Source organism: Bactrocera tryoni, chromosome 3, assembly GCF_016617805.1.
Source record: "Bactrocera tryoni isolate S06 chromosome 3, CSIRO_BtryS06_freeze2, whole genome shotgun sequence".
In the NCBI taxonomy this organism is placed as follows: domain Eukaryota; kingdom Metazoa; phylum Arthropoda; class Insecta; order Diptera; family Tephritidae; genus Bactrocera; species Bactrocera tryoni.
Window position 1 is genome coordinate 63,171,837 of NC_052501.1, and position 26,970 is coordinate 63,198,806.

At 33.6% G+C, this 26,970-nt stretch overlaps 1 protein-coding gene across 1 annotated transcript; it reads right to left on the reverse strand.

Annotated features, from left to right (window-relative positions):
* Positions 1-5,733: 5,733 nt before the first annotated feature.
* On the reverse strand, positions 5,734-6,706 carry LOC120770130. Its single transcript, XM_040097312.1, has 2 exons — positions 6,528-6,706; positions 5,734-6,357 (listed from the first exon to the last, which is right to left on the reverse strand). Exon 2 carries the CDS (start codon positions 6,163-6,165, stop codon positions 5,770-5,772), a length of 396 nt encoding a protein of 131 aa, XP_039953246.1. The 5' UTR covers positions 6,166-6,357; positions 6,528-6,706; the 3' UTR covers positions 5,734-5,769.
* Between the last annotated feature and the right edge of the window lie 20,264 nt (positions 6,707-26,970).

Genomic DNA, 26,970 nt, shown 5'->3' on the forward strand with positions numbered 1-26,970 from the left:
AAACCGTTATACCGTTTTAACAAACTCAATAAGCACAGAGCGAAAAGCAACCGGTTACGATGACAGTTCGACGGTGTATGTGCATCAAATTTACCAATGTAGTTCCTTTCAAACCAATTTGCGAGTCTCAGCATGTCATAATCATCTAAAATACTACAAAGACTGTTGTAGTATTCCGAGATTTCATCAGGAGGAACAAAAGCTAGGCTTTTCAGCATTCGAACTTGCAACGAAAAGTTCTCATAATTTCCATATTTTTCAACCAGTCTAAAAGCAATAAAAGTAAATGAAGATTACGCAGATACATTTATTAAATGCAGACCTTTCTTTTTGAACTTTTCTCCAGATTATTTGACCGAAGTGGAAAAAGCAGCCACGCAAATCTGTGCCCGGGAAAGAATTTCTTAGCGCCGATATCAGTCCAACTTCAAAATCGCTGATAATTCTTTCTGGTTGAAAATTTTCGCCGTACTCGGATGCGATTCGGAACAATTCTTGAAATAAAACCTCGTATAGTTTTTTGGACTTGCGGCTCATAAGGCAAAACACGAAGGGGAATGTTTCACCTTCCACTATGCCATGAATTGTAAAAAGCTGTCTCATTATTTTCGGGGCAATTTAAAATGTTCCGTCAACAACCCAGCAAGAACTCTGACTCAGAAACTTTAAACACGTCTTCGTACCACAAATAATTACACATTCATCCCTCTCTGTGAACTTTTCCACCAATACAAATAATTCTCCTTCCAGAGTATATAAATTTAAAGGAATATCTATGTCCTCCAAAGTTTGTGGTTCTCGAAAACGAGGTGCTTCCTGCCTTGATCTTCGAATTCTAGCTTTTTGGGCATTTCGGGATGGTAAATAGTCCCGACAGCTCTGCTCTGCTTCCACTGTAGCTCTTTGTATTATCTGACTTGGCGCTAAGTGACTTCTCCGAGCCATGCGCTTTACTTTATTATTAATTGTTGCAATTGGTAACTCATTGGGAGCTGGTTCGTGGCAATGGTCCGCGGGTAGTTTAACAATAACGTGATTGTTCGCCAACACCTTTGTTACAATTCTGGACTTGCACTTATATTTTAATCTTTTAGAACACGCCCAATTACAAGTTTCCATTTGAGTCTTTCTTTCAAAATAATAAAAATAGCCGTTTAAGAACAATTTCTTTCCTCCTTTATTGGAAGTTATAATTTGTATTTGTGACATAACGAATAAATATTTTAATGAAAAAATATTGAGCAAAAACGACACGTGCTTTAGTTGCTTTCACAATTCTTACGACAATGAAATCAATTAAAAAGAAGTAAAAGCAAAGCAGAGTTAATTAGAAATTCAAACAAAACCAGGTAGGTTATTCTGTATTTACGTAATTCTGTAAATAAATGATAAGAAATACAAAGAATTTTATAAAAAAGTGCGCACTTAAATACAGAATTTTGTCAATACAGAATTTCGTCAGTACAGAATATTTTTTACAGAATTTTGAAATACATAATTTTAGATACAGAATTTTATAATACAGAATTTTTAAATACAGAATTTCGCATACAGGATTTTGTAAACAGAATATTGTATAGTACAGCATTTCGTACCCAACCCGCAAAATTACTTGCGTCCGTTGTCAGCTTGAATCGCTTGTTAAAATTTGGGTAATTAAGAAATGGATACTTTGTTATTAATTCTTTTAATTTTTCAAAAGATGTGATATAGTTTGGGTCATTTAGATTGATTTTGTTATCTTTTTTTAGATAATAAACCATCGGATAAGCAACTTTAGCGTAATCTCGGATAAATTTCCGATAGTAGTCTGTTGCTCCTAAAAATGATTTAATTTGTTTTTCAGTGGTTGGCAATTTAAGTTTTTGTATTACTTCTACTTTTTTATCGTTAGGAGTTATTCCTTGAGAAGTAAGAGTATGACCCAAAAATTGTGTTTGTTTACTCAAAAAATTACATTTATTAACTTGGATTTTCAAGCCTGCCTTTAATAAAGTATTAAATATGATTCTTATACTGTTTAAGTGCTCTTCTAAAGATGTGCTAAAGATAAGTATATCGTCCAGATATACCACACATGTTTTATTAATATGTTCTTTCAAAACTGAGTTCATCAGCCTTTGGAAAGTGGCTGGAGCGTTTTTAAGCCCAAACGGCATTCTGACAAATTCAAAATGACCATGAGGGGTACTGAATGCTGTTTTCTTTCGATCCTCTGTTTTAACCTTAATTTTGGATGTATTTTGTCTAAGAGAAGGTCAATTAAGTCTCGTTCTATATTATGTGGTTCATACATATCTTTTTTTTCATCGTCAAAAAATTGTTGTTCTAACAGATCGTATTTTGCTGTAATGAATATACTTAAAAGTTCTCGTAAATTACTCACTTTGATATATCTACACTTATTATATATTTCGCCATACGTTGTCCTTGGATGAAGATGTTCTTTCAATTTCTTTTTTATTTCTTCCCAAGTAGCGCTTTCCCTTATTTCACGGAGACATTTAGCTGCATCACCGCATATTTTTTCCTGGATTATTATTTGTAGTCCAAACTCCTGTACAGCTGCATCATCAGAACATAAGCCTAATGTTCTTTCCACGGATTTTGTAAACTGCATTAGATGGCTTGTTCCTTCCAACGGTTTCAAGTGGCGAAACTGTTGTAATTTGTCTCTATTATTTAGATATAAATATTGTTGTTGTACTAAATCCTGCATTGCTGCTGTTGTAGCACCTTGGTTTTGTATATGGTGTGCTTGAGTCTTGACTGTATTATCAAGCTCTTGAAGTTTCAGCCGTTGTTGATCAATAATGGCTTCTTGTTGACTGATTATCAGTTGAAGCTCTTCAATTTGTTCATTGTCCATATTTCTGTTTACATCAAATTTGTGCGTCATTTATTGATATATGGTGTGTATGTATTTTTTTTTTTTGAATTGGCTTAGAAATTATAGTTTTTTTATCTAGTCACGGACTTTTTCGGTTCGTTTGCCGACTACGCCACTTATGTTTTTGTACCCAACCGTACTCAATGAAATGAAAATGGAATAAAATGAATTTTCTCTTTTTTTATATATCTTTTATTAACTGAATTCTTCAGACACGTTTTCAACTAAAAGCTAAGCGTCATCCCAAAAATGGGGTAGGTACAAAAAGGTGCTATCTGGATAGTAAGATATGTTTAATATATATAGGAATGTATAGGAAAGTGTGGATATGGAAATTGGGATATGTTTAATATGTATGTTTATTATTCTATTATTATAGTGTGTTTACAATGCGTTTATTTGGGTATGGAATGTAACTTATGGAAATATATATGTTTATAGTGTGTTTACAATGTATTTATTTGGGTACGGAATGTAACTCGCGCGGTCAAATTGACCGGTGATTATAAAAGTTATGGATTTTATTATTCAATGCAGATAATTGTTGATTTATTGCCGAATATATATAAAATAAAAAGTTTTCATGAAAATTCGTAAAATAAATTTATATAATTTCTAAAATTCATTATAAAAGAAAAAATAAGACAAAATTTATATACAGAATGTTATGCATGTATATATAATATACTCTATTCGGCTTCCTCACATTGCTTACAAATTATTTTAGTCTGGAATGTGCATTTTCCACAAACATATTTTTCGCACTTCGAACAAATTTTTGTTGTTTTATAACCTTTACAAAATTTGATTTGGCAAGCTTTTCGTACAGGCAAATGAGAGGTTGAAGAGGGTGTTGATAAACATTTTTTTTCTTGAGATTCTTTATATGCATCTCCGAGTTCTGAAGCTAACTGGAACAAAAATTCTTGCCTCGAAATATTTTCACCCGTTGTTTCTTTGTACAAAATCCAAGCATTTATTCCAGCTAGATCTAATATATTGAAAAATACCTGCAGTGGCCACCTACGACTTTTCGACTTCACGCTGTATTTTTTGCCATCTGGTCTGCCACATGTACACCAAATTTTGTACGATTATAAAATCTAATAGTTTCTGGTATACGTTTGTTGCTTTTTTCTATTTCTATTGAGTTATGTTTAGAACTTAGGACAAGCACTTTTTTTTCGGCTTACTTTTATACACTGTCAAAGTAATGTAATTTGATTTATATAATTTGCTTGAAAATCTAGCCATTTTATCTTTTCTTTCTTTGGCTAACTTTGGTAACTCCCTTTTGTTTCCACGAATGGTTCCAACAATTGTAGTTTTTTTTTTTCAAAGTAATTTTTTGGCTAATGAAACACTCGTGAAAAAATTATGCGTTGTTACGTTTCTTCCGCATCCTGTAAATAGATCCATTAGCTTTAGGACAACGAACTCCCCAAGGGGCATTGAACGGTCTCTCCTTTCATCCTTTCCCAAATAAGGAAACCCATTTATTATGTACTTACTATTGAAGTTTCTTGTTAATCATATTCTGAATCCTTTTCTTCAATTTCCGTTATATTTCTTAAGTAATTTGTAATTTTCCAATGCTTTGACATTTTTAGGGTTATTATCTACATTATTGCACTAGGTAAGGAATACAAAATTACATCCACATTGATGCTTTACCTTACCTTCTTCAAATAAACAGTTGTAAAAAAAATTGCAAAGAAACTCTTTAGAAGTGCATGATAAATCCTTGGTGGCCTCCGCACACAACAGAACGAATTGGAATTTCATTGGAAAAATCATTACAAATAACGATTTGGACGCTGGGCAACAATTGCTCTTTTCGAGACGTCAGCGATCGTTTTGGTGTAGCAATTGGCCTAGCATATAAAATTTTTGTTAAAATAATAAAAATGATCTGCCGCTTAAAGGGAGATGTTATAATATTTCCAAAAACTGCAGCTGAACAAAAGCAAATCAGTGAAGAATTTTCAATTCTGCGCTTCAATTCATTCCCCTTTGTTCTAGGGTGCGTTGATGGAACACATGTTCCAATTTCACAACCAATCAAAGATGAAATCAGTTATCGTAACCGAAAGGGAACATACTCAATCCTCGCTCAAATAAATATTTGAAGTTTTTTACCCTAACTTATAATTTTTAAGTTGAATACTTTTTTGGAAGGCTATTGTCGACAGTCGCATGAAATTCATAAATGTATTTATTGGTTGCCCTGGTGCATGCCATGACGCTTCGGTATGGCAAATGAGTTCTATCAGGAAGGCCATAATTAATAAAGAAATTAATATTTATTCCAATTACCATTTTTTTTGGCGATGGAGGTTATCCGTTGGAAAAGTTTATTATGGTACCTTATCGTGATAACGGATTCTTAACACCAATGCAAATAAAGTATAATGTAATTCTAAGCTCAACTCGGGTTGTTGTGGAACAGGCATTTGGCATTTTAAAAAAGAAATTTAGAATACTAAAATATATTGAAGTTCAACGTCCATATATGCCAAAATTAATAACAATGGCGTGTATGATAATTTATAACATTATTATTGTAAATGAAGGCAGCAATACTGATGAAATATTAGAAGAAACAAACATCATCGAATTTGAAACGCTCGAAGAAACCACTTTATCAGGACCGAGAGATGCAAAAGCAAAGAGAGATGCATTGGCAACTTTATTATCAGCCTAGTACGTACATATGTACCTTTATCAATTAAATTATTAGTTAAGAGCATTTTGTTTTAACATGTTTTATTGAATTCAATTAATAACAATAAATTTATTGCATTGATATTTGGTTTTAATTCAACTTAAAAAGACTTCAGCCTATTAGAGTAAACAAATTAAGAATTATTGTGAATTTTCTACAATTCTCTGGAATAAGGTGTCGAAGGGCCATCACTTGTTAAATCTTCTATTAAATTATGAAGTGAACTTTCGACCATTTCACTTGGCACAAGAACGCTACTGCGGCTGCCGAATACCTCGTCTAAGGCATCGAAAAATTCCCAGTTTGTAGAACTCTCACCAGATGTGTTGTTACGTTTCTTGATTCTTTTATACGTGCCCATTATGTTGATAAAACATCTAGTCGCTTCATCTTTAGAAAATGGATATGTGCTTTCAACATCCCGAATCTCCCGCATTATTTGTTCCAAAATTGTATTCCTTTTTTTCTTCTTTGCACTAAATTCTGGTTCATGTTGCAAACGTACTTCTATAAGGAGCTTCTTCCTCTCGTGACTCCACTTCTTTTCCATGCTGTTGTAAGATAAGTTGTGTTTCACTGTGTGAAAAGTTAATGCTAATTCCACTGCTGTAATATTGTTACTTTCACTTGATGCTGAAGAATTCGACTCAGTACTTGATGTAAGGAAATTTTTTAATACACTAGATGTTTTTTTGGCTTCAGTTTTAAACTTGTGTTTTTGAGTTTCTTGATGTTGCTTAATCTATGTATAAAAAGGAAAATTAACCAAAGCAATAATATTTTATATAGAACACTTCATAGTGAATTATACTTTAACTTAAATATCACTGTAAGCATGTATATATCATAACAGAAATAAAAAACTACACAGACCGCGTTAATATATTCATAATATTAAATGAAATAATTCACCTGAACCGATTGTAAAATTCACTGCGCAGATTGTACACCTTGCATTAGTTTTATTTTGGGAATCACTTGTTACCCATCCGTACTGTTTTTCCCACTCGGGTTTGTATTTTTGCATAACTTTTAATTTGCTGATTTTCGTTTTTTTGGCGTAGCTGGTATATCACTATCAGAAGAACATATTTTGGAAAAAGAAACATTTACTTTGCAATGGACAGAAAACTTGACTTTTGTAAGAGATGGCACGAATAATTTGATGTTTAAGCGATAGCACATGCCATATATTTGTAAGAGATGGCACCAGTAGCATGTATCGGTGTGTTTAGCAATTAATGATAATTTTCATCGTACGTTCATTTTAATTGAACTTAAACTATCGATAAATAGTTGTTCGCTTATGAATGAATGAAATAAAGTATTTTCGATGCTTTATTTTTATACAAAAGTATAAAGTATACTTTTGGAAAATAAAGTATAATACTTTATAATAAAGTACGGTTGGCAACCCTAGGCTCGAGTGACTTGAAAAATTAGCACCAGATGTCAAGAATGATAGAAATAAGATTGCGCAATGCGCATGTTTGCTTTCAGTCAGCTGTTCTTGGTGACGTCACGGTTGACTTATTATTCGCGCGCGCCTTCGAATGTGAAAGAAATTTGCAGTTTGAAATGGGTAATTATAGGATTTTGATTACAATAATTTTACTTTTATAACCAAACACTCTTACAGGTTTAAGTTCGCGGAGTCTAACAAAGTTGCTACCTAGCGCTTTTCTCACGTTAACCAGATTAACTCCTGCATAGGCTAATGAACGGCAGAAAAGGATGGAGTCTCGTTTAAACCACTGTTTCTTATCCTAATTGTAATAATAATCTTAACTAACAATTTATTCCCTTTATTTATAAGCATGTATGTATTATTATTATATTTTTGCAGGCAGTATTTTTCAACGTGTGTCAGTTGATCTAAATTCCACTGACCCAATTGAAAAAAATGATGACTTGAAGATTCTCAACAACGACGGGCTTGAAAATTTGGCAGGGTACATCTGCCACAAACTTGAGTAAAGACAACCCCGAAATTTGTGCCAATTCAGAAAATTGTTCGTCTTATACCTGGGTGGATCACCTTTCTGAAGGAGGACTCTCAAAACCAACAGATATGTTGATGGAGCATATGAGAGCCTTGCAAGCAGTATTTGACGATGTAAATGGTACTGATTTGCATATATGTACAAATTACCACCAGAAACACTTAGATTTAAGTAATTTTGTAAATTGTAGCCCGAAAGTAAAAAAATAATTGTTTTTCAGAGCAAGAATGTATTTTAGGATTCGTTCCTTAAATAAAAACTTTATCGAACACATGTATAGCAAAAAAAGAAAATTAAATAAGACAATAAATTGATACTCGGTCACAAAATATTCAATCTTTTTATTTGCATAAATGTACATATATGATTGAAACAAACACAGCAAAGAGACAAACTTAAATAATACAATGAAAACACAATTAAATGAATATGTAGGTAAATGTTCACTATTAAATATTCACTTATATTGATATCTTTTATTAATATTCACTTATATTGACGTTAAATTTGATGATATTCATGATTTTGTATGCCTGCAATACAAAATTGATTCTTATTGCAAAGAAAAACACTGTGACCAGAGTGTGGGCAATTCACTGGTAATTGTATAATAGTGTGACGAGAGAGTGGGCAATGCATTGGCAATCCGTAACACACATTTTGTAAACAATAAAGATAAAATTGTTTAATTTTATGTAGTATATATGTATAGTTTTATTTTTTAATTTCTAATTCCTCCATTGCTATTCGTTCCTTCATTTCAAGCTCTCTGAAAGCCAATTTTTCTTTCATTTCAATTTCTAGTATTCTTTTTCTCTCTTCTGAATTACATTTTTCTTTTTCAAATAAAAATTTTTCGTATTGTAAATCAAATTCTTTTTCTTTTAAAGATAGCTGACAATCTTTCATTTTTGATTCTATCTCCAACTTTTGTTGCTTCACCTTAATTAAACCAGTGTGCATAGTGAGCACAACGGCAAGACCTGTCCGCGAATAAATACCCTTCCGATTTATTGTGTTGCATGTAGATTCTGGACCGACTTCTTGCAAAATATTTTCAGGTGTGGTAGCTACATTTGCACTGCTTTCGTGGTCGAAATCGTCTGTGGTGGACGTCGAGTTGTTTTCTAAAGCTTCTGTATTCTGAAGCGCTCGAGTTATGTTTAAAAGAAACACTTATTTAGTTTCGTGGTATTCAACTTAGACTGTTTTTTATTTTTATTTTATACAAGTGTTCGCTTTGCTAGTTCGCAACCAACTACCGACTGCTGGCCAGCCGAAAAACTGTCCGCCTTGCTTCTGATTTTTTCTCTCGTGGCGTCAGCCAGTCGTCTACGTATAGCGGTTTCTATGTGCGGCACCAATGATCGCTGAGTTTTTTGCATAAGCACATAGACGAAAAATTAGTATTTGCCTGTCGCTTCATTGTTCCAGGAATGTGCGACTTGTTGTACAGCAGAAGGGTCGGGGAAGATATGATAACTCTCGCGCTTTACGCGTTTGTCCAACATCCTGGTTTGATGTTGTTGATTAAAGTGATGAGTTGAGGTTTCTTCTCCTGTGTTTGTCCACTTTAATAAGAATCTCTCACTGCAGTGTTGTTATAAAACCGTCTGCTGTGTTGGCGGCATAATATGCCTTTGCTGCGAAAAACCCAGGAAAATTGTATTCTTTTCGTTTCTCCTCTTTCGCCTGTTGAGTGAAGTTGGGGCGGTTGATATTCCTTTGCATTACGCCTCTATCACTTTATGTAATTTGTGGGAGTAATGCAGAGGAGTATTTGTTTGGATTTAACAACTTGTATGACTTAAAACATTTAATACTTATATGAAAATTTATTAAGACTAAAAAAAATACGTATTGCGTGACCACTATATCTCTGAACAGGATCCTCTTTATTACTTGTATGACTTTATATACTTAATGCTTATATAATTATATATTAATGGAGGTTGTTGTTAACTTCCTCTCTTTAATATATACTTTTTTATTAAAACAATGCAGTTTCGTGTTTTACAACAATTGTTTATTGTACTGAAATAAAAGAAATAAATATTAGTAATTAAAATTAAATGAATATACCAATTGCAGCGCTGGTCCTTCAGGTTTCCTTGATAGTCTCTTCCTAACGGGGATGTCGCCTTCCTTTTCTGTAGTGGATTAATGCTCCAATCTCAATTGAACTGAATTGACTGAACTCATGCGTTGGTGGTGCTGATTCTTTTATACTGCATTTGAGCAGTGGTGTGATCCAAAGTTGAAGTTCTTATTTCATCTGACATCGTATTTCTTCAGGTCGTAAATATGACCATTTTACGATTTTGATAACACAAGTCTACAAATAAAAAGCGAAAAAATGCAACTGTCTTGGCTATGCGTGCATCATTATCTTTGAAGGTTCCTAAGTTTGAATTAGAAGGTAAAAAAACACATCACGTACAGTTTTCCAGTTACATCAAAAAAAAGTCTCTTTGAAGAAATATTTGAAAAATGCCCTGTTGACTAATATACTGATAAAATTTAAAAATAAAAAAAGTTAATACTTTATGTAAGACGTTTATTATATCGTGTAATAATTACATATAACTATTGAAACTGTTTTGTAGATTTCCTCTTTGCAAATGGCGATTTTTTCTTGTATTCTCTATTACTTTCTCTCATTAGGAACCAACAATAATCCCCCATCATTGCAGGATCCCAGCGGCCTTGATATCTCTGTTCCATTGTTAAAATATCTTGGTGGAACCTCTCTCCCTGTTCATCACTGACGGAACCCAAATTTTGTGGAAAAAAACTCAAATGTGAATGTAAAAAATGAATTTTTAGTGACAATCTGCAACCCATTCTTTGGTAGTTTTCTAGCAACTCGTCGATTAGTTCCTCATACGTGTTAGACTTTTTGTTTCCTAAAAAATCCGTGACAGTGCTTCTAAATGATATCCAGGCTTTACGTTGAACGGGGTTTAGTTTCTCTTCAAACTGCTTGTCCTTCAGAATTTTTCGGATTTGGGGTCCAATGAAAATTCCTTATTTTAGCTTGGCGTCACTTAACTTCGGGAAAACTTCTTTGAGGTATTTAAAAAGCTTCGCTATTCTTATCTAAAGCTTTAACAAAGTTTTTCATCAATCCGAGTTTTATGTGTAAAGGGGGCAGCAAAACCTTACAAGGGTCAACTAGAGGTATATTCTTGATGTTAGCTTCACCCGACACGAAATCACCTCTTTGCGGCCAATCTTTTACAGTACAGTAATGTAAAGAAATAGGCAAACTCTTCATTACGGTATCTAAACGCGGTGACCTTTTGTATCTTTGGCCAGTAAATTCCACTGCTGTAACCTTGACGCTAAAAGTTCTGCATGTTGTTGAGATAAGTTAAGGTCACGCACTAAATCATTAAGTTCAGGCTGCTCGATCAAATGTGTTTTTTTCTTTTCTTCGGAAATCTGATACACAGGAGACTCTTTGCTTCTTTTACGGGATATAATATTCTCTTCTATAGCGTCATCAACAGCACAACGTCCAAGTTCTGTATCTAAGTCCTGTGGCAATGGTGAAACGGGAATTGGTAAATTTTCGCCATGAGGAACGGGTCGTTTAACTGAAGATATGTCGGGATATTGAATTTTGTGCTTATTTTTTTTTTGAAAATCCACATACGTTTGTCATACAAAAATAGCAATCGGTAGCATGGTTTGTCAGCTCACACCAGATCATCGGAATAGCAAAGGGCATTGATGATCTATTTCCATTAAGCCAGTGGCTTAAGTTTGACATACAAGTCTGGCAACAAATATGAAGAGTCCAATTCCGATCTTGATTCACTATAGGAAAACCAAAATACTTGAGATATGCTAATTCAGTCACTTTAGTTATTAATCTGGCATGAGATTTAGGTGTATACAAGCCACACACATAACAAAATGAATCAGTCGATTGTATTACAACCACGTTTTCGTACTTTAGACATTTTAATCAAATAATCTCACTTTCCACGGCTATCGCAATAAATATACAACTACCTTCATGTTTTAAATTGATAAACAAGAAATAATACAGATAAGACATACGAGAAATGTCATAAATACTCTCGACTAACAAATAACTCAAATTATATATGGATTTGGCGCAAGTAGAACAAAAAATTTACAATACTACGTAAAAAAAATAATTTTGATTATTAGTACACCTAATTTAATATAAAAACACCAATAGCCAATCAGTTGCATATTGCCTGTAGACTAGTGTAATTGATGCGTACCGAAAACAGTGCGGATCATTGCTCAAGTTAATTATTTATTGCCCGTGTCATGTTGAAACGCTCGCACAAAGAGAGTCAGCAAAAGACCGATGACCGAAAAACTCAACGCAAACGGTCTTCACATTTACTTTTGTTGTAAGGCATTTAGATTTTCTGCACTAATCAAACTTCTTCGTTCACTTAATATAAACTGTAGGGCTGAGAATGCCCGTTCGACGGACACTTGCGTTGCAGGTGTAGCCAGCACAACCTGCGCTAGTGCACTTACATGTATGTATACGGAATTTTAAGCTGCAAATCATTAAAAAATTCCAATATACTATTTGAATTTAATGGCAAGCGACCAAATGATACGTCGAAGTTTTCGATGTCAGCATAAATCTTGATAAGTTTTGCAGAAACAGGATCTTTTTTGCTTTCTGACACTGTCTGCAACAAATATTTCACAACTTAACACACTCAATTCACGATCGCAATTAATATATTTCGTCTGCAAAACAGACGTTTAACGATTTGCTTGCCTATGCGTGTGAATGTATACCAATACATACGCAAAAGACTTTTTGCTCCACTGAACACGACAAAACGGTCTTGGAACAACCAGAACAAAGCAGAATAGAAAAAAACGGTTTCGCTCTGAGCGCAAGCAAGCTCATTCAAGAACCCATAAAACGGTTGCTCTCTGAGTCTTTTCGTAAAGAGTCAGGGAGAGACACTTATTTGCAGACAACGAGAAACGGTCGACAGTTATTTGCGAGCTCTGATTTTGAGAGCTCTGAGGCAGAACTTGTATCGCCAATTTTAGTTATCAAGTATTTTAAAACTAAGCTTCTATACAAAGTTTTAAAATTTTGGATTATACCTTGATCAAGGGGTTGGCTAACTGCCATTGTATTTGGTGGCAAGAAACAAATTTTTATGTTGGTCAAGTCTAATTCCTTTGGATGAAAAGCCGCGTTATCTAGAAACAAGATCATTTTTCGATTCTGGGCTTTCATTTTTCGATTGAACTGCTGCAGCCATTCGCTCATCACTTCTCGAGTCATCCATGCTTTTTTATTAGACTTCCAATCCACTGGAAGTTTTGCAATTGGAATATGTTTAAAGGATCGAGGGCGGGCTGCTTTCCCTATAACCAAAAGCGGCTCCTTGTCTCCAGCCATATTAGCACAGAATAAAATTGTGAGTCTTTCCTTTGATAGCTTACCTCCCATACATTTTTCAGATTTAAAAGCGAGGGTTTTGTCCGGTAAGGCACGAAAGAAAAGCCCACTCTCATCGGCGTTGTAAATGTCTTCAGGCTTGTACCCATTCAACAGAGTTTGCAGCTTTGTCTGAAACTGTTCGACATCATCCTGATTCACATCTGCAGCTTCACTAGATATGCATTTGAAGGAAACATTCCTTAATCGCCATTTATTTAGCCATCCATCCAGAGCTTTAAAATTAGGTACACCCAGTTTTCCTGCAATTTCCATTGCCTTTGCTTTCAAAATGGGACCAGAAATCGGAATTTTTTGACTTCTAGCCTTAGCGAACCAATGAAAACACATTGTCTATTTCCGAGCCGCCTTCTTTAAGGAAACTTCGCTTTTGGTGAATATTAGATCCAGACTCCCATTTAGAACGAATTTTTTCTTTATTTTTATTAATTTCAGCAGCTTGCGTTTTGCCAATATTGAACCTTTTAAAGCAAAGGAAACGTGTACCTGCAAGTTAAATTTTGGACTCACCATACTTTACCTTTTTGCAATTCCACGTACTGATAACTTTTCTTTTTCGAAAACATTAATAACTTGCATTTTCTCTTTAATAGAAAGTAGCTTCTTTTTCGGTGCCATATTATTACGAACTTTGAACGCAACCACTCGCATGCAACTTACTTGACAAACTGAATAGAAAACCACCTTTTACTTGACACGCACGGCTTGAATGTGTGCATACATGTTAACAGGGGAATCCCCTATTTCATTTTTATAATGAACAGCAAAGCTTGCTTGCGATGTTTTTGAATTTTGTCCGTTTATGAGAAATTTTTTCATGGAAATGGCTTGAAATACAGTGTCCGCGTGCGGTTATTAGAGCGTCCGTTTATTAGAATGATATTTGTATGAAAAAATGATTGAAAAATCTGTGTACACAAAATTTGTCCGGTTATCGGAGCTGTCCGGTTATAAGGACTGTCCGTCTTGGGGAATTTCACTGTATTGCTTTGTGTATTCATTTATTTGTGTACTTATTATTTTATAGTACTGGATTAATTGCATTGGCAGGGCTGGGTATGATAATGTGCTGAGGTGAGGTGGATAGTGTAACTATTTGAAAATTTATTAAGACTCAAAAAAGACGATTTGCGGTGACCACTATATCTCTGAACTGGATCCTCTTTATTACTTGTATGATTTTATACACTTAATGCTTATATGAAAATTTATTGAGACTCAAAAAAAGGCGTATTGCGGTGACCACTATATCTCTGAACTGGATCCTCTTTATTACTTGTAAGATTTTATACACTTAATGCTTATATGAAAATTTATTAACACTCAAAAAAGACGTTTTGCGGTGACCACTATATCTCTGAACTGGATCCTCTTTATTACTTGTATGACTTTATACATTTAATACTTATATAAATATGTATTAACACTCAAAAAAGACGTATTGCGGTGACCACTATATCTCTGAACTGGATCCTCTTTATTACTTGTAAGATTTTATACACTTAATGCTTATATGAAAATTTATTAACACTCAAAAAAGACGTTTTGCGGTGACCACTATATCTCTGAGCTGAATCCTCTTTATTACTTATATGACTTAAAACACTTAATACTTATATGAAAATTTATTGAGACTCAAAAAAAGACGTATTGCGGTGACCACTATATCTCTGAACTGGATCCTCTTTATTACTTGTAAGATTTTATACACTTAACGCTTATATGAAAATTTATTAACACTCAAAAAAGACGTTTTGCGGTGACACTATATCTCTGAACTGGATCCTCTTTATTACTTATATGACTTAAAACACTTAATACTTATATGAAAATTTATTGAGACTCAAAAAAAGACGTATTGCGGTGACCACTATATCTCTGAACTGGATCCTCTTTATTACTTGTAAGATTTTATACACTTAACGCTTATATGAAAATTTATTAACACTCAAAAAAGACGTTTTGCGGTGACACTATATCTCTGAACTGGATCCTCTTTATTACTTATATGACTTAAAACACTTAATGCTTATATGAAAATTTATTAACACTCAAAAAAGACGTTTTGCGGTGACCACTATATCTCTGAACTGGATCCTCTTTATTACTTGTATGACTTTATACATTTAATACTTATATAAATATGTATTATCCTCTTTATTACTTGTATGATTTTATACACCTAATGCTTATATGAAAATTTATTGAGACTCAAAAAAATACGTTTTGAGGTGACCACTATATCTCTGAACTGGATCCTTTTTATTACTTGTATGACTTTATAAACTTAATACTTATATAAAAATGTACTAAGACTCAAAAAAAGGCGTATTGCGGTGACCACTATATCTCTGAACTGGATCCTCTTTCTGCCTTCTGGCAGATGTTTCTGGTGCTTCGTTAACACTTTGCTGTACTCGTTCAATATTTCCGCAGTGCGACTTAAACGTAGTGTACCGGTTCGAAGCAAATCTGTTACGCTGCCATGTTGGTGATGACGATGAACTAAGCAACGAATCATTGCTTCAGAGGGCGAAATTCTGACGTTAAAATGTCGACGATATGCTCTTTGCGTTAAAATAATTGATCTCTGGTTTAAATAATAAAATTCTATTGTTCTGGTTCTCTGTTCAGTTGTGTACCTCTCCATTATAAATTCTCCAAGTGTTGTCTATATAATCTGAAAGAAAAAATAAAAAAAAAATTAATAAACGAAAAAGTTATTAAACTTTTACACCCCTTGGTTTCTTTTGGCCCACCCTGCACTATGACTTTATAAACCTAATACTTATATAAAATTGTATTAAGACTCAAAAAAAGACGTATTGCGGTGACCACTATATCTCTGAACTGGATCCTCTTTATTACTTATATGACTTAGAACACTTAATACTGTTTGATTTGTATCATCAAACATTGAACTCAAAAAGAATCTATAAGTTCTTACCACTGGTGGGGGAAAAATAAATTTATTTGTTTGAGTGAGAATATATCGATTATTTTATTTCACCACAGAAATTTGGAATTTTCATTTTTTCTAATACCAATTTATGACGAAATGCTTCTTTGGCTCCTCAATTTTTAAGCCATGTTTTAGACGAGGAAGCTTTTTAAAATATTCTGCTACTATTTCGTCGTAAGCTTCCTCAATTTCCAAATTAAAATATTTTGAAAGATCGCTGCTGTACGCGTTTTCTATGCTATTAAACAGCGTTTCCAAATATGCGATTTGATCTGATTTGACAAACACTTCGAAACTCAAGTCAGGAGGTTCTCAATTTTCCTTCTAAAAATGGTAAATTTCCTATCTGACGTAGTTTGCTGTTGTTTTTGTGCGCCAATTTGAGGTTTCTGTTTTCTTTCTGCAAGTCGAATTTCCACTTCATCTTTAAGAGCATGTTTGAATTGTTAAATCATTTTTTCTATTTGCTCTGTTACGTTGTCATAGGAATTTGAGGAATTCGACTCAAAATAGTCGTCTTCGCTTATGCCATCCGCCATTAAGGGGTTACATGGGCTTCCTCGGGCAAAAAACGGCCTTTTTTCAATAATTTTTGTTACATATAAAAAATGAAATATTTTAATGATTTTTTTTTTATTTAAAAGACTCATATTTAATAAACATTTTGTAAAATTTTCAAAAAAATATCAAAATGGCAGTCATTACGACGCCATTTCCGGCAGTCCCTCGGAAAAAAGGTAGATCCGCGTTGTCAGCAGAACTTCTTTCAGGATCATCTGAAATAAAAATAAAAAATACGTGTTTTAGTAAAGACAATAAACTAGGTATTGGACGAAGAAAAAAAATGAAAATTGGATTTTTGGCAGACGTTTTTATAAAAAATGCAAATTTCAATGAACATTTCTCGAAATTTTTTTTTTTTGAAATAGTTGTAATTATTATGCCATCTGTCATTAATTTTTCGTGCTTAGCGTCACAATCTTTTTGCATTTTAATGGTATATTTATTTAATTCCTTAACCTTCGGTTTTCTCTTCGATTTGCCCACTATATTATTATATGTTTGCAGGACATAGCGGAGAATGTCAATTTGGCTCTCAAGGATCTTTCCTCTGTTGATTCCTATGCTCACAGGTTTTTTTTTAAATTGTATTATTGCGTTTTTAATCTCCAAAGGGATCGTTGGAGGTTATTGATTGGTCACCTAGTTGACCTTGCTGTGCCTCGACTCACAGCAGTTGAGTATTCCTTCGAATCGCAATTAAAGGATTTTTTCGTATAGTCTTTTACTATTACGGCTAACGTGTCCTGTTCCTTTTTCACAGTATAAGGCTTTATAATTGGGGCTCGAATGGATCAAATGTTTAGGAAGTTAGTGCAGCGCTGTGTCATTTATTCCTTACCTCGGGTGGAGGGTAATAAGTGATAGACACTGCTTTTTCCTGAAATATTTCCTTTTTTTTATTTTTTTTTACCCTTTAGCACTGATGCACAGTGGTTCCATTTGTATGGAGGATAGCGACAAAAAACAATGGAGATACTCACCTGCAATATACACAGCATATTTCTGTCCATGCTAGTACGATATTCTGAAAAAATCGCAATTGTATAACGCCCACTTGTCATATTCTACATATATAATTCTAACGTTAAAATACCTGAGCATGTGATAAATTTTGTTCCAATTCCCGGATTTATTATTAATAAATCGAAAAGAAAACAGATGTGCCATTTATTTTATAAAATTAAACAATTTATTTTTTACAGTTCAAATAAAAATTTTATTAATTTGGAAGAAAAATAAGGGCGTTGTAAACCTCAATAAAAAATTCCTTTTCGTAATTAGTCTTCCAACAATTCTATTGTAGATTTTAATAATGCGCTTTTCTTTTTGCATGTAATTTTCGTTGACCTGTAATAAATGGATCTGAACTCAAATTTCAAATCAAATTTCATTTATTGAGACCAAGAAGAAACAAAAATACAAATTATTTACAAAAGTAGAAAGTTATAACTTAAGACTATACATATTTTATCTTAAACAAACGTTTCCGAAAACAGATCTTAATCTAAAGGAAAAAAAAAGAAAAAATTACAATAAATGCTTGCTCCCGACATTTTTAAATGTATTCTGAGGGCTACGACTCAGTCGTAAAACTAACTTAAAACTAATTAAAAGAGAAATCTTACAAGCTATAATAGCAAATAAAGCTTATGCTTAAACTAGCCCCTGTGCGAACCAAGTGTTGATTTTACATAAAAGTATGAGCAGAAGGCTTCTGGATGATTAACATCATTTATTATATTTTCTTTACTAATACCAAGTGGAGATAAATACCTGCTGTTGACCCAAGTATGACTCGACTGCGACATGATACCATCAGCAATCAATGGATTGTCACAATTCCGAACATGGTCGAAAAACCTTAATATTGCTCTTATTGCATATTTATTAAAAGGGAGTACTTTAGAATTTGAGTAGATATATTTATTTGAGTATCTCTTTTTAAAGTGAATGAAGTTTTTGTTTAAACAAAATCTTATAATTTTACGTTCAAATATTTCAATTTTTTTCATCAAAGAAGGCGAAAAATGAAACCAAATCGGCAAAGCGTACATTAAGACTGGACGGAGAGCCACTTTATAAATCAAAATTTTGGTTCTTGTGCTTAAACTTGTATTTTTCATTATCATTGATAAGGCATGAAAACGGTTATTACATTTTTTCACCATGTCGTTAGAATGAAAATTGAATTTAAATAAGTTGGTGAAGGTTACTCCAAGATATTTCATTTGATTCTGAAAACGGATATTATGACCATTAAGATTTAGAATCAGGTCTCTACTCTCCTTTACAACCCCTCTAGGTCCTTTACCTGAAGCATTTCTGATGCAGATAGGTACAGTCTTGGCCTCATTTATCTTAACCCCCCAATATTTGTAGAAATTATTAATTTTTTCTAGATGATTCTCTACCATTCGCAATGCCAAGGTAGGGAATTTGTTATGAGCATAGATTAAAGAATCATCAACATACAGAATACTTAATGAATTATTGTGACTATGTGGGAAATCAAACATAAAAATATTGTAAAGCAAGGGAGCTAGAATAGAGCCTTGTGGAACTCCACAATTGCAAACTCCAAGATCCGAGGTACAATCATTAATAAGCACAAAAAATTTCCTATCTGACAAAAAACTTGAAATAATCTTAATAATACCATGATCAAAACCAATCTGAACAAACTTAAAAATAAGCCCTCTATGATAAACACGATGATAAACACGATCGAATGCTTTTTCGATACCTAATGATACTGCTACAGTACAAAGTTTATTCCTTAAATTTACCAATACATCATTAGAGAACTTAAAAAGTGCATGTTGCGTGGAATGTGATTTTTGGAAACCAAACTGATAAGACGGAATAAACTTTTCCGAGTGCAAATCATGAATTTTGGAATGAATTATTTTTTCAAGTAGCTTACCAATGTTCGATAGTAAGGAAATAGGTCTAAATTCTTTTGCCTCAACAGAATTACGATTTTTTTTAAAGGTATTATCTTGGCAACTTTCCATTTTAACGGAAAATATCCATTATTTAAGCAATTATTGAATATAATAAGTAGAAATTTGATAGCATTTTCTGGCAGTTTTTTAATTAAAGAATTCGAAATGCCATCTGGTCCTGCAGATGGCTTTGAATTCAGTGAAATAATTGTGTCTTTTAAAATATATTTATTTATCAAAAGCTTATTAGTATTTGTTGGAGGATCAAGCGATGTAAGACGTGGAGAAAAATCAACAATATTACCACCAAGAATATGATCATGCGCATCCAGGGTTCTTTCCACACGACTGACTGAAGCACAATTAGGAGTTATCTCCGAATAAATACTTTCGTAATAAGATTTGAACACTAGAGCCTTTGCCTTATCCTCATAAATCTCCACATTATTAACCAACAACTTATCACAAAAAACATTTGGTTTCATCTTAGCCGCTCTATCAATTTTCATAAAAGCATGAGGTCCTGGTGTAATAGTTTCAAGGAATTTATTGAACCTCTCTGCTCGCGCCTTACCAATCCAATCCTGCAGAAGCACTTTAATATAATAAATTTGAGATGAAATTAATTTGTATTCCAGGGAAGTTCTATGTCCGGATGTATGATAAATTTTTTTTAATTTTTTTTGCCACATATGCTTAATAGCAATTAATTTCTTAATTTGATTATTATAAAAAGGAGAAAATTCTATATGCTTTGTAATGCAGGAATTTTTAATCTTGGCAATACCTAAATGTTCAACAAACTTTTCCATGTAGTTATCTATTTCAATATTAGTAAGATTAATGTCTGCTGGAGGAAGTCTTTCAGCCAAATCCTGATTGAAATCATTTGCAAAAGATGTCCAATCTGTTTTAACAATAAACTTCGCACAATTAAATAAAAGATCAACATTTGGAATTTCTATATGAAGAATAAGGGGAAGGTGGTCAGAAAAGGAGGAACCTAGGAAAACTTTAAAGTTTTTAATATTGAAATCTATTATATGTGAAGACAAAAGAAAATGGTCCAGATACGATTGACCTCCAGAGTAAGAAGGTTTTCTACCGCAAAATCTAACTAAATTTTGATCCGAGCTTTGTAACCAATCAGATATGCTTGTCCCGTTAGAATTCGTTTGCGAGTCACCCCAATCAACACATTTTGCATTAAAATCACCTCCTAAAATTGATGCAAAAAAATTTTTACTGAAATTTGCAAGGACATTCAGACCTTGTTGTAGATTATTAACTGACATATTAGAGGGAATATAAACATTACCAACTAATAAATCTGTTTTCTTTGAATTGATAATAACCTGAACTTTAATAAATAAAGAAGAAAATTGAGCATAAGGACTATAAATTCTACTATGTGCTATGTTATTCCTTATCGCAATTAGCAAACCTTGTTTAGCATCATCTCTATATATAGAAAAATGTCTTAAAGAAACGGGAATATCTGAGTTAAGATGAGTTTCCTGAATAAGAGCAATATCAATGCTTTCACTGTCCAGAAAGAATTGCAATTCGAGCACTCTCAACTTATTAATTAAAGAGCCAACGTTAAAAGTTACTAATTTTAATTGCTTAAAACCCATATTTTGTTCTTACTTCAGATAGTAACTGACAGCATTGATCTCTGAGATCGTCTTTAGATAAAGAATTACAGTTATCCAAGAATTTTTGTATCCTGTCTTCAATAGTATCCGTAACAGGTTCAAGTATTCGTTTAGCGACAGCAAGAAAGTCTTCTATTAATTTAGGTTTACGCATATTTGGTGATTGACTATATCGATTATTACTATCTACATTGTAAAATTGGCTAGCAAATGATTTGCCTTTTGATACAAAAGAATGATTATTTAAAGCAGAATATACATTATTTTGCGCTTTTAAATTAATATTATTTGACAAATTATTATTCTTATTTTTAAATTCTGAGTAACGTTCCAATTAGCCGGATGACCCAAAGTATTGCAATTCACACAAAAGGCTTGAGAGCCATCATCTTTTTGGATCATACCTGCTTCATGATTTTCCTTACATTTCATGCAACGAAAAGCTCTATTGCAGTTTTTAGCGGCATGGCCCCATTGCTGGCAGTTGCGACATTGAATGGTATTTGCGTTAACCTTGGGCTTTTCCCACATAACGACTTGATATGCTATAGTTTTAATTTTAGCAATATCTTTCAGTTCAAAGCCTTGATTCAAAGTAACTAAGAAAAGTCCTGTATCAACGCCTTTTTTCTTTGAATAATTGGTTACAAATTTGTTTACAGATGCCACTGTTGAAGGGCAAATTTCGTCCAGTTCTTGCTTAATTTCATCAGCAGTCATATTGTAATGTAACCCTCGTAAAATTACGCTTGCTACTTTTAATTGTTTTGGGGTCATTGAATAAGAATCAACTTTTTTTTCTTTCAGTTGCGCCATCATTTGTAAATAGATATCCAAATCCTTAATAAGAAGTTTACTTTTATATTTGGATTTATTTATAACCTTGAATTCCACTTGGGGATATTTCAACTTGAGTTGATCAATTAAATTCTTCACATCTATATTATAAAGAAAGATAGGTGGACAATATTCTGCGACTTTTTGTTGTTTAGCCGCTCTCTGTTGCGAAGTTTCTTTTGAGTGCTTATTCGCATTCAAATTTTCAGTACTTTTCTCTTTTGCGTTCTTAGCCGGAGCAGTCACTTTTGGGTCTCTTAAAACGTTAAACTCCAGGTCGTTAAATATTGCAAAGCGATTTTGCGAATTCATTTCGCCCAACCAATTTCTCTTTACCATTGGATAAGGTGATGAACTATTTACTCTCTTTGTTGGGTTTCTATGTTTAGGTATAGCAAAATTGCCGCTAAGTGCAGGTAGAATGTGTTCATTAGATGTAACACTTGGAAGCGCTGGAAATTGGTTTTGCTGATTGTTACTGTTGTTGGTAACATACAAACAATTTTTATTAGTGGGCAAGTATTCAGTGGTCCAGTGGTGGGTACTGTGTAGGCTCCATCAGCTTCATTACCCTCCATGCCGGCCGCACTATTAAAGCACCCACAAGTGCAATTACACTTTAATTTATTATTTATAACTGTTAATATATAATATTCAAAATGTTCACACTCTTATTACACAAGTATATAAGAAATGAGCACAATCAAAATAAGTCACAATGTCAACAATAGCACACGATATAGACCGCGAAACTTACGACAACCTATCACGTTGACGAACGCCGTGAGACTCGGATCTGAACTCAACAATAACATATTAAGTAAATCCGTATTTTTTGCAATTCGAGAAGTTTTCCTCGTATGTTGAAGCCTGTACCTCTTAATATCCTTGTTTTCGGCTTCCGCAGCTTCCTCTGATAGCTCTCCAATGGGTATTATTGCACTTTCGATGACTTCGGAACCATGCACTAGGACAAACCAATGCTATAACACGCACATTTGATGTACAAAATACACTTTGAAACTAAAAAGTTAGGTTAGTTTAATGAACTTTATTTAGAAACCTGCAAATACCTGCACATGAACTTAATATTATTTTAAACTATATACTTGTACCAACATTTACACACTAATCCGGTCACTGCATTCGGTTGACAAAGTTACTAAATCTCCAAATACATTTAACAAAGAACAACAAAACTGAATCAAAAAGACACTTCATTAAAATTTGTTATTCTAAAAACAACAGCACAATTTAAAAACTTGTTATTACTGAAAAATAATACTATTACCATATACTTTAATTTCCATTTTCAGTATTTTTATTAAGACACTTTTTTAAATTAAGCTTTTGCAGTTGAATGAACACGTTGCTTTCGCTTTTATTTTTGTCAACTATTTACTTCTGTGCAAGGCCGTACATATGTTGCTTTCACTCAAGAAGTTCCGTTAGAAATAATCAAAACAAACTCAAAATACATAAATTTGATGGCATATGCAACTATTTATTTAGCTACAAGCCCAATATATAAACATAGACTTTTTTATTTTTGTCGTATGGGAGGAACCACCGTGTGATGGAGAGAAGTAAAAAATATAAATAAAGAGAATGTTTTTGGCTGAGATTGTATTTCAGCGATTGTGGCTTAAACTATCAAAATGTCTATAGCTAAAATGCATACTTGCAAATGCAGCTATATACATATAAAATATTAATAATTAAAAAGGTGAACGTATCTAAATAGATAAATATTTGCCGAGAGTGATGTCCGCAATTTTAAATTTAGTTAAAGCGCTTTTTCCCGCTTTTCCATCGCAGTTGTATAGCCACACCATCTCGTCACTAAATAATGACTGCATTACCTTCCCTATCGACACCTTATTAGATTTTAGATTTAGACCTTTTTTCAAATTTTTTTTTTTTTACATATAAAAAAGAAATTTTTAAAGAATTTTTTTTATTTAAAAGACTCATATTTAACAAACATTTTGTAAAATTTTCAAAAAAAAATATCAAAATAACAGTCATTACGACGCCATTTCCGGCAGTCCCTCGGAAAAAAGGTGCATCCGCGTTGTCAGCAGAACTTCTTTCAGGATCATCTGAAATAAAAATAAAAAATACGTGTTTTAGTAAAGACAATAAACTAGGTATTGGACGAAGGAAAAAAAATGAAAATTGGATTTTCGGCAGACGTTTTTATAAAAAATGCAAATTTAATTCGATGAAAATTTCTCAACATTTTTGTTTTTTTTTTAATAGTTGTAAAAATCCTTCGTTCAAGACCCTGTAAATGATATCTCAAAAAAGACGTTTTGCGGTGACCACTATATCTCTGAACTGGATCCTCTTTATTACTTGTATGACTTTATACACTTAATGCTTATATGAAAATTTATTAAGACTCAAAAAAAGACGTATTGCGGGGACCACTATATCTCTGAACTGGATCCTCTTTATTACTTGTTTGACTGTAAGCATTTAATACGTTTATGTAAAGTCAATAGTTTCACCGGGTTTTTGTGGGGTTCTATTAAATGCATCGTGCGACCTGTTTGCCTTGACGTATATTACGTTGAGTTCAAGTCTTTTTATTTCCAGAGTATAAATAGACTTATCTTCGGGTTGTGTGTCGTAGTGTTCCTCAATATATTCAAATAAATCGGAAATACAAAACTTGAATTCTTCCATTATCGATAAAAAATCCACTTCGGTTTTTTTTTCTAAACGTCCGTCGGTAAAGTTAATTCCCATACTAGCAAGATTCCCGAAATGCATTGATAGGCCCATGACTGGTAAGCAAGAAACCAGAAGGAGTCATTCCCTATATGCACAACACTTACAAAGGGATTCGAGCGGCCCAAACAGAGAGTTCATCATGAGGTTGCAAATATATGAACTCAATCATGCTGACTAGGGAAGCTTTTCTGTCTGAAAAGTAACTCCGCCAAAAAGTAATTTCCGGACAGCCAAGTTCCTCCAGTCGTTGTATCACTCGATCCCAGCTTGGTTAATTGAAAGCCCCCTTGAAGTCAACAAATATGCCAAAGGCACTCTGACCGCCCATTATGTAAATTTTACCATTCAAAGTCGCTAAGTTCAAATATCATTGAACATGCTTACTTATCAGCAAAGCTAAAGTACTATTAAAAATAAATATCTATTTTCAAACATTCAAGTTATCAGGCCTTTCACTACGACCGAAAAAAAATGTTTTTTTTTAATTTTTTGTAAGGTCCGTATGAACTTTTCACGAACACCTTTGTTCGTGAGGTCCCTAAAACTTCCAGGAAGATCCCGAACCACACCATTGGTGGTGTAAGGCTTCTGGAGTATTGCGATGCTGCACCTGTTATCTATCAAACAACCCCCTAACTCGCAGATTACGGCGTAAGAACCCTGGCAATTAAGCTAAAAAATCTCCCCGATTAGTGTCTGGCGGTACCAGATGCCCAGCTGGTTTGACTTTGAATTCGCAGTTGCAACTAGGCAGGCGTATTAACGCAACCAGCAGCTCTGTGGCCCTCCTGACCGCACCTTCGGCAGATATCGGACTTGGTCCAACATTCCGCTACTCGGTGGTCGAAACTTATATACCGAAAACATCCGGCTCGATGTACCAAAATGTCGGGGTTGTCGACGTTGTGTTTGGCAGTGTGTTTGGCGGTGTGCCAAATACAATAAAATTGTTAGAATTCAATAATAATTCAAATGTGTATATTTGAATGAGTAACATATAATATGGGTGGGTTAGTATATAGAATTGTGTACTTATGGTTTATACGATAGTAATTCAATATAAGAGTTATTTATAAGTAATTTAAAAATAAGTTCTTCTATTGTGCGGTTTGTTATAGATTGTCTTATTGAGTTTACTGCAGTACAGCTTGTGACGATATGTTTGATAGTAAGTATCTCATCCTTGCAGAATTGGCAAGTTTGTGGGCGGCCTCTTTGAAAAAGATACTTGTGCGTTATCCGTGTGTGCCCTAGGCGAAAGCGAGTATATATTATGATGTTTCGTCTTGAAATTGTTGTTGGGAAGATTGGAGGAACCAAGTTTGGGTTTATGGATTTATAGTCATGGTTTATATTTTGCCAATGTTCAACCATAAGTTTCCGATTTACTTTATTGATTGTGTTTTTAGGTCTTTCTTGTTAAAGCTGATTGTTATGTGTAACGGTGAGTTGGTGGCAAGTTTTGCTGCTGCGTCTGCCGAGGTGTTGCCCTTTATTCCGATGTGGCTGGGAATCCATATCAACTTAATTTTTGTAGCATTGGAAGTTAATATATCTCTGATTTGGGATATCACGGTATCGTTATTGTTAATGTTTTTACCGATAGCAGAGTTGAGAGTGAGTCGCTAAAGATAAGCCATTTCCCTTTGCTTTTCTTTGCTATTTTACAAGCGTGGTAAACTGCGGTTGCTTCTGCAGTATATACAGATGCGTATGATGGCAGTATAGAGGAGGATAGTGTTTCGTTCTCGTTAACGACGCTATATGCGGTTATGTCCTTATATTTGGAGCCGTCAGTATATAAGTTAAATAGGTTAAACAATTCTTATTATTTCAATTATTTATTTTATAATAATTTGGTGGACTACTTTTGGTAAAACTTAAATCTAAAGAAAAGTATATCTAGAGCCTATGTTTACTGTTAGCTACGTGGCTTTGCATTGTTTCACTATTAATAGCATCAGAAGACCAATGCAGTGGCTGACGTGAGATAACGAATTTCCTTATCTTCTCAATATCTTCTGTTGTACTATTAATAATATCGAGCTAGCGTGGGATAAGAATTTTGTTCACTCAAGCCACGCGTGAGTTCTCCGTCTGTGGATGAGCTATTTGAGTTAACTTATAAGGTAGACCAGTCTTGGTATTTGCTGCGTATATAATGA

What these genes read in the sequence shown, in the direction of transcription:
- LOC120770130 (XM_040097312.1), bottom strand. Translation starts at nt 6,165, where the DNA reads ATGGAAAAGAAGTGGAGTCACGAGAGGAAGAAGCTCCTTATAGAAGTA.